Below are 20,827 nucleotides of genomic sequence, written 5' to 3' on the forward strand. Positions count from 1 at the left end.
GAGATAAGCCGCCTTAGCTCAGTGGTCAGAGCTGTCGACCGGAAATCGAAGGGACACGGGTTCGAGTCCCGTTGGCGTCATGTATCTTTTATCAGGAGATTTTTAAATGTGCATGAGTGTTTCAGGCGAATAATTATTGCTTGTAAAATAATTGTTCAAGCTTGCTAGTCGAGAGCCTTACCCTTCAACAACGAAGGCCGTCAAATTCCCAGTTGAGACCGTTATTTTTTTCATTTTATTTTTGTTTCCTTTAGATACATTTCATCAGCTCGTTTTAATATAAATATTATATTAGACGATTTGCAGTCGTAGAATCTAATCGAAAGTTATATCAGCTAAAGTTTCACCAACACAGGTTTGTTTCCTAATCTGTAAGTATGATTATTTCTAAACCAAATGCAATTCGATTGCTTACTCCCTACTGCCAACCAAGTCCATAGCAATGTATGTAGTGCAACATTTGATTTTTTTCAATTTTACCTGACAAGCTGATGACCTCAACCTTTTGTTTTGGAGGTCGCAGCATGCAAAGATTTACCCAGACTACTTTAAATACAATTAGAAACCGTTTATTCTTATTGCGTGATAGAAAATTATTTATCTCTAGTTGAACGAAATTTCACAGCATTTTTACTAACTGTCTGAACTGCCTGTATTGTAACTTGGTAATTTGGGTGGTATTAAACTTACTTTCAAATTCATGTAATAGTTCAATTACTGTTAGTATTTAACTAGTTTATCGTAGTCGTAAGATTCTAACAATATAATTAATTTATTTATCTACGACTTTAAGGCTTTTACACGTATCCATTGTCATAGATAAGTTGTTAAGGAGTACAATAATAAGTAAATAGAAAAAACTATGAACACTACAGGTTATTGTAAAGAGTTCTGTTGTTCAAAGGAGTTAAAAGGTACTATTTTTTATATTAGTTCCACACAGGAGCCGTGCGGAAAAAAATCCTTGGAGTCTGTGTCATCTTTCGAGAAGCTGTGTGGAGGATCTTTTTAGGGAAAAGAAGGAGATAAAGTTCTGAGAAGGAAAAGACTATGAGGAGTGGGTAGGAATCTGGGGGTCAGTGGGTCCAGGAGTGAAGGAAGTATGATATATACTCGTATATACCATCCCTCCTATTGCGTTACAAGGCGATGGTCAAAAGGTATATCTCAACCAGTCTCTTCTGATCCGACCAACCACGCAGTAGGGGTGCAAACGAATCGAATCTAAAGAAAATAAATCTTCCCCCAATTACGTACAGCCACATGGGGTAGCCGCACGCTGTTGGAAAGTGTACACAGCGATATCTGCGACAAATTCTTGCATGCATATATGCATAATCTGCGCTAATCCCTCAATTCTGTAATGTTTTACTGCTTTGGATAACCTTGAAGCAGGTCGCGTGTATACATAGTTACCCCCACGTAAATTTTTTTTTTCATTTGTTTAGCCTCTGTTACAGATTTATTTATATATTTTTTTTCCTAGGTTTGTCAACAGTGATTCTTATCAAAACTCTCGCAAATAGCTTTTTGTTTGACAAGCCCCCAAAGGGCACACAAACCCCAACGGCCCGGAGGGCTTTGAAGCAGAGAATGGACGGTTATCTCGAGAGTATTTCCTACAGAGGTAAAAATAATCTCGTCGAATTTAATGTTTCAAAGACCCAATCCTGTCTGATTACGTCTAAAAGGGATCCAAATGATAATCTAGTCTCCTTCAACGGAAGCAATCTTCCGAACAGGCCTTCCATTGATATGCTTGGTATAACTATAAGTGACCAGCTCAGGTACGGGGGCTCCATCGAAGCCAGAGTAAAGTTGGCCTCTCAGAAGCTGGGCGTACTGTACAGGGCCCGCAGATACTTTAATAGTACACAACTGCTGACCCTGTACAAATCGCAAGTGCGCCCTACTGTCGAATTTGGCAGCCATCTCTGGTCCGGAGCCCCTAAATACCTGAAAAAAAACCCTTGACTCTGTGCAAAAACGGGCGGTCCGTTTGATAGATTCCCCAATCTTAACAAACGGACTGCAATCTTTAGAGCACAGGCGTCAGGTAAGTATGCTGTCCTTAATCTATCGGTATTTCAATGGAAGATGCTCTGAGGAACTAGCGTCATTGATCTCTTCGGCACCGGTGCGTAGTCGGGATACACGCCAAACGCGCGCCCAACATTTGTACACAGTTGACATTTGTCACATGAGAACGGGTCGCTTCTACGATTCGTTCTTAAGTTCAACAGCTCGGCTGTGGAACGAACCTCTTTTCCTCCCTCCTACAACTTGGGACTCTTCAAGACCCATGTTCACTCCTTCCTCTCCACAAAAAGACGCTCCACACAGCATCCCCAAAGATGACATAGGCCCTGAGGGAAATTATTTTCTTCAGGGCCTCCTGTGTGGAGTTAATATAAAAAAAATACAATTAGATTAATTTACATTTTTTTCATTATTATTATTTTTATTATTTTAATATAGATCATATGAATTACACTAATACATACATATTTTGCAAAATATAACATTTAGGTTCATAATTGGTCATGTATACCTTATCAGAAAAGAGGAGCTCTTTTGCCTGATAGGGGAGCCACGATTCTTACTTAGATTCTTAAATGGAAACTATATATAATAATATATATATATTTTTTTACTATATATTTTTTTAATATAAATTTTTTTGGAAAAAAAGTTTGATTTTATTTATTTGTTCCTGTTGGTTCGTAATACAGCGCAATTCGGAAGGGAGATTATTGTAGTTTTTTATGGTTGATACTATCACTAATTACAGACAAACACAACATTGATGAACACAACACTGTAAGTAAAGAATAATGTACATGTATGCACCTACATGCATACATGTATACACACATACATACACTTACATATACATTTCACAACAGCAACAGTAATTATTTTTAGATCAACACGATCGGTAGCTTTAAGTCTTGTTAACGTTTGATTTGAAGGTGGCCAATGATGACATTGACAAATCAATGGAATGACTATTTCTATTGTGTAATTTTAGTTTGTTTGATATCACATTTTCTTAGTTTCGCCTTTGTTAAAGATAAATGACAAAACGACAACGTTAATAAAATGGCTTCAACGCGTTCAGTGGCAAAATCTGAATAGCTAGGTACTTCTAGACCTTCTGTTCTTCCCTTGCTGTCCCCACTTCTTTAAGCCTTAAAAAAATATTTCAATTGGGTATATAGTAAACCCACTAGCTGTAAACGGTTGTGATTCTTGTGCGGTGTTCAAATAAAAAATAAAAAAAACAGGTTCCCTACTTTCTCTGTTCTGCTTCACAACACACTCCAAATGCGGATATCATTGTCCACTAATTCCGGAAAGTATTAGAGGGTATTTCTCTGATTATGTTCTGATTAAGCACTAATCCGCGGATTAGTCATTTTTTCGTTTTCACTATATCTGAATAACGCTAACGCTCGGGTTAAAGTTCGATTTGACTAATCAGTGCTCGAACTTCACGTTAGGCGCTATTCCTCGAATCAAAGATGGCGTCAAAACATTCCGAGTTTGACAGCTGAGAAGTGAGTCGAATTTTGTTCAATGAATTTGAATGCTTGTATGATCTATCCTGAATTATTTGATTGTGTTCAAAATAAGAAACAATGTATTAATTCGACACGAATCTATCTAAAATGACCTGATAATCAACACAACATAACCAAAAAAATGCACACTTCGCGGTGTGCGGACTGACGCATGACAGCCGTGGCAGTAGATGGAGTAACTGTAAACATTTTGCGATGTTGCCAGACTATTTCGAGTGTTATCTATCCGGAAGCTCGAAACAATGGTGAAACGGTCGCCGAAGTTATTCTGATCTTTAAAGCCAGCCAACGGATAGCTAGTCAGATATTTAGCCCGCCATAGTGAAATACCCCCTTAGGGTTCAAAGAATGAATGTTTACAAAAAATAAAAATTAGGATTTATTTTTTTAAATTTTCCGTGAAAAAACGAGTGAGTTTAATGTAGATGGTTGGTTTATGAAGATCGTTTTCATATGAAATAGTCTAAAAAACACACTTTTTATGACACCTAAGAGGGCAGTCTTATATGGATTTTCTCAAATTCTTATCATACCCGTGGGATTAGAGAAACTTGAATGCAATAGATTTTTTGTGAAAAAAATAGACGAGTAGATTCAAATGTACGTACATAAAAAATATGAAATATGAAGACTAAATTATTTATAATGGGTTTTGTCGCATTAATTCTGAAATGAACACATGCTTTACAAAAAACTGTTCATGTTTATTTTTTTATATCAATAAAATGACTACACATTGCACTGTAACTACTTTCATAGTAGAACCTCAATAACTTATTTTGTACTCCGGTTATTATATACAAATATTCAACTCCTATATACGACATAACTATTTATAATAACTTGTATTGTACCTGCTTAAATCGTTCATATTAAGTTTATTATGTTATTTACTATACACTTATTATTGTACTCCTATAAAAACCTCGTAACTTGATAACTGAAAAGTGTTTCTAAAGTTTCAAAATATTAAAATTACATGTTATCCTTTTCTTTAGATGCATATGCGGAAGTAGAGGGCGCACCGGATATCCACGTTAGGAGCGGTTCCGAACTGAGGCTCATCTGCCGCCTGAAGGATGCCACGGAGCCCCCTGCTTTCCTGTTCTGGTGAGTTTCCTAGACCTGATTTATTTTACAACTTGCCTGCTCGTCCGGTCTCTAGAAAGTTTTAAAAAACTGTGTGTTTAAGGAAGAATAAATTAGCATTTTCTGCATTTTAAACATTATGCGGATGTTAGCAACGGCTAAACTATACATTGAGAGATGCTATGGAACTGATTAAAAGTGCATGGGAAACGATTATTTTTGAAATAACCGAAATGTAGGAAAGAACCTACGACGAATTAATAAACGAAATAAAATTTAATACGAAAGTATTAAACAAAGCGTGCCTTCGCTCTAAAACACCAACATTATATTTACGTAATTTTTTTACGAGAGAAGTCGTATGTTTTGGTTTTAACTCTTGTTTTAGACACATTGATAGACTGCGTCCAAATGACGCCCGCACAACGCATCTAGCAAATAAATTAACAATTAAGAGGGTAAAATGAAGCTTACTTTAATAATGTATATGGACCTTTACATGAAAATAGTGATAAGCTTTTTTCGTAGTGACACTGAATCTAAGATACTTTGTTTTGGTGTCGTTTGATCTAGGACGGTTTTCATCTAGCCTGTAATGGGTTTCGTTTTTGCAATTTCACTGGAACAGTATAACTAAGTCATCTGCGAAGGCAATAATTTTGCCACATATTGGTAGCGGTAATTTATTCATGTAAATTTTATAAGGGTAAGGGTCCCAGCGTAGAACCTTGAGGTACACCAAATTTATTCTGTGGTGAAGTGCTCAAATTCATCGTTTCTTACTTAATGTGATTTAAACAAAGTAGCAATTCATTTAAAAAGCTACAACATACGTTTGCGGGAAAAATTCAAAATAGTGTATTTGTGACTAATAATACATTTGTTTTGCTTTTTTATAAATGCTTAAGTAACTTGGGGCAAGGAATATGTTTTATATTAATGCAGATGTGATTTTAACGTGGAAATAACGGTTCTATGATAACCTAACCTAACCTTACCTAACCTACTTAACCCAGTTAATAAAGTTTTTGTTTCATCACTTTTCATGACTTTATATAACTTTTTAAAGATGTGATGAATTATCATTTTGATGATTTATCCGGTCACCGGAAATAACAACAATGATATAATCGTGAGAATGTGAGTGATGTCGTAGACAGGTTTAATCATTTGAACTTATTTATTTTTTAAAGAAAGACAAACATTCCCGGGTAACGGGTGACAATATTTGAAAAACTCCTTCCACCACAGTAAGCGGAAATTATTGGTTGTGTTGTAATAGAAAACTTAGCCTGACGAGGAATTGAAGACACTACGCCTGAGTAGGACCCAAACGCGATGCCAACTAAGCCACTGACCGGTAATTTCATTTGATGGATCATTTTCAAGACCCGAATACACTTTATGGTCACAAATGATTTAGACCACATTATTTTGCACTTTCGACGGCTTAATTTAATTGTTTATTTATATGTTTTGGGTAGCTGGGTGTGTTGTGCGAGCGTCTAAACGTAACAATTCCATAACACTTCTCATACAATACTCTTTTTTCTCAATCTTAGTATGAACCTACTTAAGTATTGAAGTTAATGTACCTTCTGACGATAATTAATTTTCTGTGCAAACCATTTGATAATCCGTTTATGAATCTTGTTAAATGACTTTTCATTATTTAAGGATCTTTTCATTTATAAACATGGAATCATATTCACTGCGATTAGTAGAATTTAAAATTTTCTCTTCTAGTTCCACCGGTGACCGATTAAATCATCAAAATGATAATTTATCACATCTTTAAAAAGTTATATAAAGTCGTGGAAAGTGATGAAACAAAAACTTTATTAACTGGATTAAGTAAGTTAGGTTAGGTTAGGTAAGGTTAAAAAAAAAAAATTTCATCGTTTTTAATGACTTTATATCACTTTTTAAAAGCGTGTTGAATTGTCACTGTGTTGAGTTAGCATGGAACCAGTTTCACCATACTTTAATACTTCGACCATAATTACGAGAAGCTACCTTTTGTATTACCGGTTTCTGTCGATAGAACCGTGCGCAGTTAGTTTTTACCTTTCCCCAGTCACTATACTAAGTTCAAACACTGCGCTGGACAAGTCATCTTTTCTGCTGGTGTAAATTTTTTAGTGATGGTTGTTTTGAGTGCTCGTCGCTTTTGGAATGGCTGATTTTCGGGAATAGAGCCCCAAATAGCGCGCGGCCGTGAGGTTTTTAAAACTAGCACCCAAACTCCTGAATTGTTAAAAATGGCCTAAAAGGATGATGCTACGTTGAAAACTACATTTTTTTGTGGTTCTTAAATGAAGAACAAACTCAGATGAATGACTTTTCTCACATCGAAAAAACAAATCAGCTTTGTCTTGATGTTTGATCTCACTTGACGAACTTTTTGGGGCGAGGAAAATTTGGACTCTTCCATTAGATTGTCGTTTTGATTCGAGCATTATCCATAGCAACGTGATTCGTCACCTAAGATAAAAAGTTTGAGTCATTTCGAACTTTGTTCACGAAAATAATCCATCTGAAAAACGAGTAGCACACAAACAACAGTCACCAAGAAATTCACACCAGCCGAAAGGACGATATCTCCAGCGCAGTGCTTGGCATACTGACTGGGGAAAGGTAGTTGTACAAGTTTCTAGCGGAAGAACTCAGTACTATAAAAACTAGGCCCTCGCAACATCAGTTTGGTTTCTTTTGGGTACCCCATTCGTATATTATACTAGTGGATCCCACAATGCTTCATTATTGTTAATGTCGTTTTAGGGCGTCTCCAACTTCTTCCACCATATACTACTGTATACCACAATGTTACTGTTAAAAAACTACATTAAATCGCCTTTAATTCGACTCTGTATCTCGTTCCAGTGCAGAGATATTGTGTTTAATATTTTTTGGGCGTCCACAACTTTTTTTACCATTCAAACCACTCTCCAAGGCACTTATAAGAACGAACGTTGAACATTTCAACGATATCGAACAACTACTTTTCTAGTTTTGAGAGCGCAACATACGCTTGCTGAATTTTTATACATTAAGTAGATTATCAGGGTTGGTAGCAAAACTGCATCTCGGACTTTAAAAAAGTGTTTTGTTAATCAATATAATTTTTTCTAACAATGAAATCCGAAATACGAGCCATAAATTATTTACCCTCCGACAACCAAAAAAATACTCACAAAATGTGAAAAAAATCCGTGCCTGCCTAATCTCTCGTGAAAATACAGCTATTTTAAAATAAAGCAAGTCATTATAAATCGATTTCGTTGTACTGCTGAATTGCTACGTTCCAAGCTTTATTTAAATGTATGAATGTATCGTTGTGTTATTATTATCCGGTTCCTGACACCATTATTTTCAATGTTTACTTAATACTGTTGGATAAATTATTACGTAAAATCTATTAAAATAGAATTATCTCTAACTGATATAACATTTATTATTATTATTTTTGGAATAACTTGATGAGTTATCTCAAATTATTGATCGACCTTGTCATTATATTGTTGCCGGAAGTGCGTACTAATAATGTTCTTGATAAAACCACATAGCACACCTAAAAGGCACTGAAGTGAAAAATCCCTAGAAATGTGACAAATAGGTTTCAAACCTACACACATATTTACGACCTTTCTAGGCCCCAGGGAGTCTAGCACAGTGAAACAGATAACTACAATAATGAATCGATAGGCGTAGCTACCGATGATTTTATACCGATTTTCCGACGACGGTCGCGCGGTTGATGGCCAGACAGATATTGATAATGCAATAAATAAGAAATCAAAATAAGCTGGCAACACTTGCGGTATTGTCTATGAATTAATATTCCGAAACGTCAAATGCCAAACAGCTACGTAAAATATGAATAAATTGACAATTTTGATTTGAAATACTAACCTTAATATGCATTGGCAATCCGTATTTACTTTTTATACTTCTCGTTTCTCAGAATTTGAACTATTAATCAAAATTAAAAAAAGATTTTCAAGTTCCTTGAATGTTCTATTCAAGTTCTGTTATCATTTCAGTTTTCTGAAACAACTGTCCATTAAAAATATAATAATTCAACTCGAATAGAACCTTCACATATCTTTAAAATCAACTTTGAAACTTAATGATTTCTTCAAATTCGATGAAACGACCTGTAATTAGTGTCGTTGGCCCGAACGGATTCAACTCGCCGCGTATACGACTTATTTCAGTTCTAAGAGCTTCGTTTATTACTTCAACTCCGTTTGTTAATAAGCCAGCAATTTTGAGAGATAACGAAGCTTATCTAATACTATGGAAGCCGCACTAAAATTTGTCTATCGGCCGTCGAAAGTTTTTTTTAATCGTTGACCGTGCTCACAAAAATTGCCAATTGACCATAGATGACGTCAATTTAGTCAATATTGTATTGACATGTGACTTTATCGATCGTCCGTACTGGATAAAAAATAAAAAAATAATAAAATAATAAATAAAAAGATAAAAAACACCAGGCGACAAAATTCCATTTTTGTTGATAAAACTTCGATACGTATTTGTTGTGTTACATCAATTTCATCAGATGTAGGAACATTATTGAGCTTACAGTGCGCACAGTTATACGCCCCCAAAGACACTTCTATTGGTGTATCTTTTCAGTGGGTCATTTTAATCATTACTTACGTAACAACCACTTTACAACGAAATGTTATTTTGTAAAGATTTTTGAATACTGACAATATTATTGCTGGAATTGTATACATCAGTTTTAATCAATAATTCATTTAAAAAAAAAAATATTCATCGTAAAAATCATGTATTTTTTAGCGGTTGTAGAATTGGCTGAATGACGAACGATTTTTGTGAACTAATTTAATCGATACTGTTAGGAACTAAACATGACACGCCCAGCATATTGACCTGTAATGGATAAGTAATGGTTTCCTCTCAAAAAACTTCGTTCAAGTGTGTTGAGGATTAGTAAAAGAAATATATTACTCATGTAATATAAAAGGTTAGCCTACTGATTCGTTTTAGTAGATTTTGTAGAATTTTCCAAATGTTGCATACTTAAATTTACTTATCGTCGGTTGTTTGTCACATTTGACATAGTCACAAATCAACAAATGTGTACTTTTTAAATGTCAAGGATCCCAGCTGACTGTTGATCAAAGATTGAATAAGCAACTCAACATAAAATTAGACATATCGCTGTCGTGCCGGGAATCAACGGTTAACGGGAAACGTTAAAATGTTAAATTGAAATTGTGCCCGACCATCACTTACAGTAAATTGGTACAACTTACACTAAGCCAATTCATTGCTCACTTTAATTATTTTTCCGATCTAAAATACCTAGATTATTAACTTTTTAACGATAATTTTATAACTAGCTTCTGGAAAGTAGAGCTATGGTGCGATATTACACCATAAAACCAATAATAACACCATTTTATTTTTGTGACAGCTGACGACAGTGCAATAACGCTTTTAATGAAATTTTATCAGAACCTTTATTTAAATCCGTTTTCGAGAAGGTGACTTCTATTACCATTGTGTGATGATTGGATTATTTATATAGCGCCGTTTTCGTGAAAAAATCACCTCAAGGGCGCTTAACAACTTAATTTATACATTGATCACTTAGACTTAACTACTTTTGGTTTATAACTAAGTTTCATAGATACAGAGAGACTTATAACTAAGACTAAAGTCGAGTGATTTACAACTAAGACTTTTAACTAATGACTTAAGCTATACTATGCTATGACTTTGACGGCCGGCATAGTCCAGTGGTAACGCATTGGACTGCCATTCCGAAGGTCTCAGTGGTGGTCTTACACCAGGGCGATACTGGTAGTATCTTCCACTCTGGAACGTGCCGCAAATATACTATATATTATTTTAATTAATTAATTGTGAAATAACACAAATCAATCAAATAAAATTAAAGTAAGAAGAAAAAATAATATACATTAATACAATGTAATGAAAGTAAGAAGAAAAAATAATATATATATTAATACAATGTAATGAAAGCAAAAAGAAAAAAAACAATAACATTCATTACAAACTTGTAATGCGGTGTCAAAATAAGCACTGCTAATGTTTTATTAGTCCCGCTTTATACATCAATAGTGGCATATTAAAACATCAGCAACATTAGCATTAAGAGTCACCAATAGTGTGTAATCTATTTAAAAGAGAATTATATATATTACAATTATTATTATTTTTTCTTCTTACTTTAATTACATTGTATTAATGTATATTATTTTTTCTTTTTGTTTTCATTATATTGTATTACTGTATATTATTTTTTCTTCTTGCTTTCATTACATTGTATTAATGTATATTATTTTTTTTCTTTCTTTCATTTCATTGTATTTATGTAAATTATCTTTTCTTTTGTTTTGCTTACATATATATAATATTCTAATTTTTTTTAATTTGATTTTTCTGTTATATATATATATATACAGGGTGTCCGGAAACTCGTAGTACAAGCGGGAAACTGGTGAATCTACATCACATTTGGAGTCGATTTTGTAGTATATTTTTTTTTATTTGAGCTTTCGTTATCGAGTAAATCGAGTTTGAAGTTGATTTTTTTTTTTTTTTTTCTAATCAAATTCTTATAAATTATTACTGAAGATCAAAGTACCCAACTAATTAAAACTATTTGAAAGTAAAACAAATGAAGAAACTCGGATTTGAAGCATTATTTTGAAATCACCCTTCATTTAACCCGGTGTAATCATAAAATATTTCTGCTCTGCAGGGTTAAAACATCTGTTATTCAACCCTAAACACCAGAAAAAACTTTAACCCTAAAATAGCCGAAAAATATTTTTTTTTGGTTTTTTTTTTTTTTTTTGAAAATGCTCAAATCAAAAAACTTTATGTTTTTTTGGGTTCCCCATGTGGTGTAGATTCTCCAGTTTCCCGCTTGTACTACGAGTTTCCGGACACCGTGTATACAGGGTGTCCGGAAACTCGTAGTACAAGCGGGAAACTGGTGAATCTACATCACATTTGGAGTCGATTTTGTAGTATTTTTTTTTTTGATTTGAGCTTTCGTTATCGAGTTAATCGAGTTTGAAGTTGATTTTTTTTTTTTTTTTTTTTTTTTTTTAATCAAATTCTTATAAATTATTACTGAAGATCAAAGTACCCAACTAATTAAAACTATTTGAAAGTAAAACAAATGAAGAAACTCGGATTTGAAGCATTATTTTGAAATCATCCTTCATTTAACCCGGTGTAATCATAAAATATTTCTGCTCTGCAGGGTTAAAACATCTGTTGTTCAACCCTAAACACCAGAAAAAACTTTAACCCTAAAATAGCCGAAAAATATTTTTTTTTGGTTTTTTTTTTTGAAAATGCTCAAATCAAAAAACTTTATGTTTTTTTGGGTTCCCCATGTGGTGTAGATTCTCCAGTTTCCCGCTTGTACTACGAGTTTCCGGACACCGTGTATATATATAGTGTACGGGACGTGTTCTCCTGCACAAGAAAAAAAACTATAAAATATAAGCACCGGCACACATTTACCTTTGTCCTGTGTAACGATTCAAATAAAGCACTTGAGGTATTTCATTTGAACCATTACAGAGTTATTTAAAATATCATAAAAATGCAGGGAATATCGACTCTTGTAATATGTTTGCCTCAATGAATGCGTCTTGAGAAAGACGATATATTCGAAATTTGTAATTTGCTTTTGAAAAGAACGCCTTTATAAAGGCGGTTGTTTTTATTGCGGATAAAACTCCTTGTATTCGTCCAAGGTCAGTCAGTAACGGCTCTGTGACATCGGGGCCAGTGAGCAGGACCGCACGCTGGAGGGAAGGCTCTCCGGGACTGGCTGGCAGGCGGGCTGGCAGGCGGGCTGGCAGGCGGGCTGGCAGGCGGGCTGGCAGGCGGGCTGGCAGGCGGGCTGGCAGGCGGGCTGGCTCAGTCGGCAACGTTCAGTCCCCTCGATCCAGGGAATATCGACTCTTGTATGTTTGCATAAATGAATGCGTCTTGAGAAAGACGATATATTCGACATTTGTAATTTGCATATTGAAAAGAACGCTTTTATAAAAGCGGTTGGTTTTTATTGCGGGTGCAACTTCTTGTATCCCTCCAGGCTCAGTCGGTAACGGCTCTGCGGGGCGCTGGCTGGTTCAGTAGGCAATGGCAGATCCTCTCTCCGAGGCTGGCTGTTGGGAAGGCTCAGTGAAGCCCGAGGCAGAGGCGCCGCGACGTCGGGGCGTCGTTGGCTTGTCGGTGAGCAGCGAGCTCAGCAGCAGGCAGTTGCAGTAGACAGCGGAAGTGGAGCGGGGGGGGGGAACCGGGTTGAAATCAAACACAGCGTGTTGCTCTCAGGTAGCGAAGCGGGTCAGGCAGAGCGGACAGCGGTAGGTGTTGCTCGGTCCAGGGCTTATGGCGGAATGGGCAGGGACCGGTTTTTGCGGCGCCTTTATAAGATTCTATAGGACCGCGCCTCCGACCCTTGATTGTATTATGAAATTCCCGTAACGAGCTTGCTTTTTTCTTGCTATCAAGCTCGCCACGTTTGTAGGATTAAATCTGTTTATCTCAGAAATATAGGAATATTTTATAATATTAGACCTTATCTGCCTGTGTCGCCCTGCCAAAACCACATCGTCGCAATATTGTTTATTTAGTTATAATAAGACATATTCTACAAGATAAGTGGTCAAATCTCTGTAACCTTTTCAGAGTTTCGCTGATTACATAATTATCTTACGTGTAACATATTTTATTTCTATTCGAGCTTATTTAATTAACAGATAAGTATCTTTGTATATAATTATTTAGTTAACATTGTTTCCTATTATTACAGGAAAGGCTTGCAAATTTGTATTTTTTACAAATCTTTTGGATACACGTGAGCCGCTCAAGCAGGTTTTGTGCTTAGCCAATCAGCGGCTGCCTAGCCAGAGTAAGATGGTTGTTTGAGTTGAAGCGAGACAACTGCTTTCTAGGTCCGAGCGATAAAATTTACCGTTAAACGGCAGGGCAGGTTTTTAAACATGAGTTACCTTTATGTAAGGCAGGTTTATCAACATTAGTTTTATGGAAAGTTTTACATAGTTTTCGACAGTGGTAAATATGATGGCATTTTGTTGTGTTTTTTATAATTGATGTACATTTTATATTGATGATGCTCATGACGTTCGATACACTCCTTCCCGTGCAGTAGTGGCTGCACCTAGCTATTTTTTCGAACGTGTCAGTCCTCGGTGGTGGTTGCTGCATCCGTATCCAGTGATTGAGTGCGTGGTCACTCCTCCCATCTGGCCGTGGTGTTTACTCTCGGGTCTTGCTTGTTGGTTCTCGGTTCCGGGGAGCATCTGCAGATGACGCGCGTGTGCTTTTGCGTCGGGGTATCGGTTGTGGGTTTTGATTTGTTGCGTATCCGGGGGAGAGGGGCATTTCAGGCCGGATGTGCGCTTAGGTGCGCGCTGGAACTGTGAAGGGGCCAGAGTTGAATCCGGCTAGCTTGTTGCTGCAATTTTGATGACAAGCCGGACATCATGTAGTCACGGGATTACTTTGCGGCATATCCAGAGCCGGCATTCGAAGCCGGTACGGTCACTACAAACTTGTGGGTGACAGGCTAGCCATCATGTAGTCACGGTTCACTGCATATCCGGGACCGGCATTCGAGGCCGGGACGGTCGCAGCAAACACGTGATTGACAGGATGGCCAACATTTAGTCACAGTTTGCAGCATATCCGCAACGATTCGAGGCCGGGACGGTCGCCGCAAACTTGTGAGTGACCATTATATAGTTGCGGTTTGCTGCATATCCGGGACCGGCATTCGAGGCCGGGACGGTCGCAGCAAACACGTAGGTGACTGGCTGGCCGCAGTCGAATCGGGCTGCGCTCCGGATGGTGTCGGCTCTCGAGATGTTACGTATCCGGGGGGCCGGCATTCGAGGTCGGGCCGGTCGCTTCAAGCTCGTGGGTAGACGTAGCCATCATACGCGCATCAGGGGGCTCTGGAGGTGATGGTGGCCCAGTGTAGTAGGGGGCCTGTCCAACAAGGCGGGCTGCGGTACTGTGAACTCGGCAGCTTGGCGGCGAGATGTTTATTTTTATAGGTCTGCAATCTGTTTTGCGTGCCAGTTAGCATTCATCACCCGGCAAAGCGCACGTAATGATCCCCAGTGTACTCGAATTTGTATTGTCGTCATCTTATCGGAGTCCTGGGGGTGCGGGTCACTGTACGGCTGGCACATCGTATAAGGTAGTAGGGTACTCCGTCTGTAGGCGGTGTCACTGGTTGCATAGGTTTCTGGCCGCCAGCGCGCTCGGGGTGCATGTTATACCCCGGCTGAGTAGATATTCTGGCTGTCTGGCGGGCAGGCTGACACCTCTCACGGCTCTGCGGGCTAGTGCATGCAGTGTGAGCGTTGTTTGGTTGCTCACCCGGGCAATGTCACCGGCAATGTTCCTGATCATCACCGGCGGTGTCACCGGTTGCGCAGGACCCATGCGCATTGTACTGCGGCTGGTTAGATATACTGGTTGGCTGTCGGGCTGTCCACTGTAGAATTTGAGTAGGCACGACACCGCATCCGGGATGTCACCGGCAATGTCACTGGTTGGCACTGGCGATGTACTGGTTGTCACCGGCGATGTACTGCTTGTCACCGGCGCACAGGACTCGTTCGCATTGTAGCTCGGCTATTTAGGTATACTGGTTGGCTGTCGGATGTAGAGTTTGACAGGCAGTGGCTCATCGTGCCGCTCTGAGTATGTAAGACACTGCATCCAGGATGTCACCGGCAATGTCACTGGTGATGTACTGATTGTCACCGGCGATGGATGGTTGTCACCGGCTGCGTCACTGGTTGCGCAGGCCTCGTGCGCGTTATACATTGGCTGAGTTTGTATACTGGCTGGCTGTTGGGCTGTCCACTGTAGAGTTTGACAGGCAGTGGCTCATCGTGTGGCTCTGAGTATGTAAGACATTGCATCCGGGATGTCACCGGCAATGTCACTGGTCGTCACCGGTGTTGTACAGGTTGTCACCGGCGACGTCACTGGTTGCGCAGGCCTCGTGCGCGTTATACATTGGCTGAGTTGGTATACTGGCTGGCTGTCCAATGTAGAGTTTGACAGGCAGTGGCAAGCCGTGTGGGCGTTGTTTGCTCACTGGAGCGGTGACTGTGTGTAATCACCGCCGCCGGGATGTCACTGGTTGCGCAGGCCTCTGCCCTATATACCTCGGTAAGCGACAGCAAGCTCAAATAAACCCGAGCCATGTGGGGCCCGGGGCCGAGGTGCTGCGACATTGGGAGCAGCGAGCACAGGGGAGCACGTGGGCCCAGGGAAGAGGCGCTGCGACAACGGGGCCTTGGTCTCCGGCAAGCCCGGTGAAGAGGCGCCGCGACGTTGGGGCGTCGGTCACCGGCAAGCTCAGGGAAGCCCGGGGGTAGAGGCGCCGCGACGTCAGGGCGTCGTTGGCCTGTCGGTGGAGCCCGAGCCAAGAGGGCTCAGGGCATGAGGGAGCCCGAGCCGAGAGGGCTCAGGGCTCGGTGGGAGGGGGGTGCCCCTGGACTGCTCTGACATCGGCTGGTGTTCCAGCGAGCAGAACCGCACGCTGGCGGGAAGGCGGTCGGGAGCCGGCGTGTGTCTGCTTTCAGGGCGGGAAACCGGCATCTTAGATGACTTCCGGGTCTCTCAGCCACTGCAAGGTGATGACATCTCCACCGGGGCAGGACTGAAGGCGTGATGTGTGGTTCCGGCTCGAATGGACCACTTTGTACGGGACGTGTTCTCCTGCACAAGAAAAAAAACTATAAAATATAAGCACCGGCACACATTTACCTTTGTCCTGTGTAACGATTCAAATAAAGCACTTGAGGTATTTCATTTGAACCATTACAGAGTTATTTAAAATATCATAAAAATGCAGGGAATATCGACTCTTGTAATATGTTTGCCTCAATGAATGCGTCTTGAGAAAGACGATATATTCGAAATTTGTAATTTGCTTTTGAAAAGAACGCCTTTATAAAGGCGGTTGTTTTTATTGCGGATAAAACTCCTTGTATTCGTCCAAGGTCAGTCAGTAACGGCTCTGTGACATCGGGGCCAGTGAGCAGGACCGCACGCTGGAGGGAAGGCTCTCCGGGACTGGCTGGCAGGCGGGCTGGCAGGCGGGCTGGCAGGCGGGCTGGCAGGCGGGCTGGCAGGCGGGCTGGCTCAGTCGGCAACGTTCAGTCCCCTCGATCCAGGGAATATCGACTCTTGTATGTTTGCATAAATGAATGCGTCTTGAGAAAGACGATATATTCGACATTTGTAATTTGCATATTGAAAAGAACGCTTTTATAAAAGCGGTTGGTTTTTATTGCGGGTGCAACTTCTTGTATCCCTCCAGGCTCAGTCGGTAACGGCTCTGCGGGGCGCTGGCTGGTTCAGTAGGCAATGGCAGATCCTCTCTCCGAGGCTGGCTGTTGGGAAGGCTCAGTGAAGCCCGAGGCAGAGGCGCCGCGACGTCGGGGCGTCGTTGGCTTGTCGGTGAGCAGCGAGCTCAGCAGCAGGCAGTTGCAGTAGACAGCGGAAGTGGAGCGGGGGGGGGGAACCGGGTTGAAATCAAACACAGCGTGTTGCTCTCAGGTAGCGAAGCGGGTCAGGCAGAGCGGACAGCGGTAGGTGTTGCTCGGTCCAGGGCTTATGGCGGAATGGGCAGGGACCGGTTTTTGCGGCGCCTTTATAAGATTCTATAGGACCGCGCCTCCGACCCTTGATTGTATTATGAAATTCCCGTAACGAGCTTGCTTTTTTCTTGCTATCAAGCTCGCCACGTTTGTAGGATTAAATCTGTTTATCTCAGAAATATAGGAATATTTTATAATATTAGACCTTATCTGCCTGTGTCGCCCTGCCAAAACCACATCGTCGCAATATTGTTTATTTAGTTATAATAAGACATATTCTACAAGATAAGTGGTCAAATCTCTGTAACCTTTTCAGAGTTTCGCTGATTACATAATTATCTTACGTGTAACATATTTTATTTCTATTCGAGCTTATTTAATTAACATATAAGTATCTTTGTATATAATTATTTAGTTAACATTGTTTCCTATTATTACAGGAAAGGCTTGCAAATTTGTATTTTTTACAAATCTTTTGGATACACGTGAGCCGCTCAAGCAGGTTTTGTGCTTAGCCAATCAGCGGCTGCCTAGCCAGAGTAAGATGGTTGTTTGAGTTGAAGCGAGACAACTGCTTTCTAGGTCCGAGCGATAAAATTTACCGTTAAACGGCAGGGCAGGTTTTTAAACATGAGTTACCTTTATGTAAGGCAGGTTTATCAACATTAGTTTTATGGAAAGTTTTACATAGTTTTCGACAGTGGTAAATATGATGGCATTTTGTTGTGTTTTTTATAATTGATGTACATTTTATATTGATGATGCTCATGACGTTCGATACATATAGTATGAAGTTAGGTACCTCTATTTGCACCGCATTTCAGGGTGATAGATAATTATACCCCCGTAAAGTCTCGTAAAAAGCTTGTATGTATGTTTTCGACGTTCGTCCTTTTTCTTCTCACACATCTTGTGTGAGAACGAAAAATTCATATGGAAATTACCAGACAGATGATGTCATGAACCACCTCTTTCTATAGAGACTCTAAGACTAGTATATCACCCGAAGAAAAGACAACCATTCATTATGGAAACCTTTCCGCTGTTAAAAATTACTTTATAACAAATAATTATAAGCAATAATTAGTCGCCTGAAATATCAATACCAATTGAAAATATCTCCCGAGTAAAAAATATATGCTGCCAACGGGAAATGAACCCGTGCCTTCTGATGTCCGGTCAGGTGCTCTGATACCACTGAGCTATGTCGGCTTATTTCCAACCCGCTAAATAATTCAATATGTACTAGTACCTCAATCAACAATTACTGCTTATTATACACCTGTAAACAAACAACTTTATTTTTGTAGGAAAGGCTTTGTTAGTGCTAAATTTCTCACTAGATGGCGTCGAGACATATTAAATCTTCATTTGTTGGTGAAATATTTTTGACTTGTCAAATATTATTATTTTTTTAATGATAAACTAATGTTTATAAGACAAGGTTTTATGCATAGCATAAAGGATAACAAATAATTAGTCGCCTGAAATATCAATACAAATTGAAAATATCTCCCGAGTAAAAATAAATGCCGTCAACGGGAATTGAACCCGTGCCTTTTGATGTCCGGTCAGGTGCTCTCAAACCACTGAGCAATTTTTACTCAAGAGATATTTTCAATTTTTATTGATATTTCAGGCGACTAATTATTGCTAATAATAATTTGTTATCTTTTATTCTATGCATAAAACCTTGTCTTATAAACATTAGTTAATCATTAAAAAAATAATAAAATTACTGTAGTATCTATATGAAATATTTGAATAGCAAGATAATTTTCAGTAACCTTTCTTTTCTCCATATCCTTTCTGAACGCGACAAATAAAATAATTTGAATTTCTGTGACAACTGATAACAAATTCCAATTTCAAAAATTCAAAAGGATGAGCAACATTTATAATAGAAGTCTGCTGTTATAACAAGGCTTATCTATTTGAAAACTCTTCTTAGTGTTACTCTCATGTTAGTTTCTCTTTAATTTATTATTATGTAATAGTTATCTCGACAGTAACGGGCACAATAATAATTCCTCTAAATCTCCACGTTATTTCCGAAAGGGTTTATTTAGCCCACCTCATTAAGCATACCAAACACACGAGACAGGAGCGACAATGATATCTGGGCTGACTTGACACATGACGCAACCTCAATCATATTTTTTAAGGTAATCGGTAAAGGGAAAGAACGGGAAGCGAGAACACCCACATAATAACGCGAACAAATGACACAGATAACTCGAAATGTGGATTTATAAAGGGGTATTATGCTAGTTTATCACTTGGAGAAACATGTTTTTTGTGAATTTTTTATGTGCTCCAGATTAAACATTATGAAGAAAGTTTGTTCCTGATTCATATCTGTTACCAAGGGATAAATTATGTTTGAAAATTCTTTTTTTTTAAATATAGGGTTTTCCAATAAGAGGTGTTATTTTGGTATTCAAAGAAAAATGACATTTTTTAATATTAATGATTAATTGTTTATATCACTATAAGGAAGAAAGTACGCCGTTAATAGTGAAAAATAAAATCAGTAAATAACCACCACAAACACGCCTACAGGACCATATCCTTTTCATGAAATTTTCCATAACCAAATGGCAAAGTGGCTGCCTTATGTCCTCGATAGCCTCACGAATTCCATCTTTGAGGTCTTGAATCGACGCTGGGCTATTAGCGTAGACCTTTTCTTTCACGTGGCCCCAAAGGAAGAACTGTTAAATCACAAGATCTCGGTGGCCAATTGTGATCACCTCTTCGAGAGATAACACGGTCCGGAAACTTTTCCAGTAAAATATCAATGGTTTCGTTGCTTGTGCGGCACGTAGCGCCGTCTTGTTGAAAGTAAACGTTGTCTAGATCAATACCATCCAATTCCGGCCATAAAAAATCATTAATTCCTTAATTAATATTCAAAATAACACCTCTTATTGGGAAATCCTGTATTTTAACATAAAATTATGAAGGCAAGTTAATGATTTTTTTCTTTAAAACAAATGAATTTTAAGTGTGTCTTTTTATTCAAGATCTCTTTTGCTCTGGATCTGCCGTTGAAGTAAATAAACTCTCAGCTTTATTTAAAACCGAATAATTATTAATTGAACTTTATTTCGTATGATTAACCGTTATCTCTAAATAGTATAAAACAAAGTCACAATCTGTTTGTGTGCTTAGTTCTTCTAAAATATTTCAATTATTTAGAAAATTTCTTCCGGAACGTTTATATGTATAATATATATACAGGGTTTTCCAATAAGAGGTGTTATTTTGATATTCAATTGTAAAAGATCAATGGTTTCTTTGCTTGTGTGGCACGTAGAGCCGTCTTGTTAAAAGTAAACGTTGTCCAGATCAAAACCATCCAATTCCGGCCATAAAAAATCATTAATCATCTCTCGATAGCGCAATCCATTCACCGCAACTGTTGCTCCAGCCTCATTTTAGAAAAAGTAAGGTACAATGACTCCACCGGACCAT

The 20,827-nt window shown here is 38.7% G+C and overlaps 1 protein-coding gene across 1 annotated transcript in view; it reads left to right on the top strand.

The window, feature by feature from the left end:
* Positions 1-20,827, top strand: part of LOC149411833 (uncharacterized) — a 179,093-nt gene that overhangs the window by 150,841 nt on the left and 7,425 nt on the right. The window contains exon 4 of the mRNA XM_089646461.1: positions 4,583-4,694. Coding sequence (XP_089502587.1) covers positions 4,583-4,694 — 112 coding nt within the window. The remainder of the gene's footprint in view (positions 1-4,582; positions 4,695-20,827) is intronic.

This window comes from Hesperophylax consimilis, chromosome 24, assembly GCF_061612785.1.
Source record: "Hesperophylax consimilis isolate HC1 chromosome 24, BYU_Hcon_1.0, whole genome shotgun sequence".
Taxonomy (NCBI): Eukaryota; Metazoa; Arthropoda; class Insecta; order Trichoptera; family Limnephilidae; genus Hesperophylax; species Hesperophylax consimilis.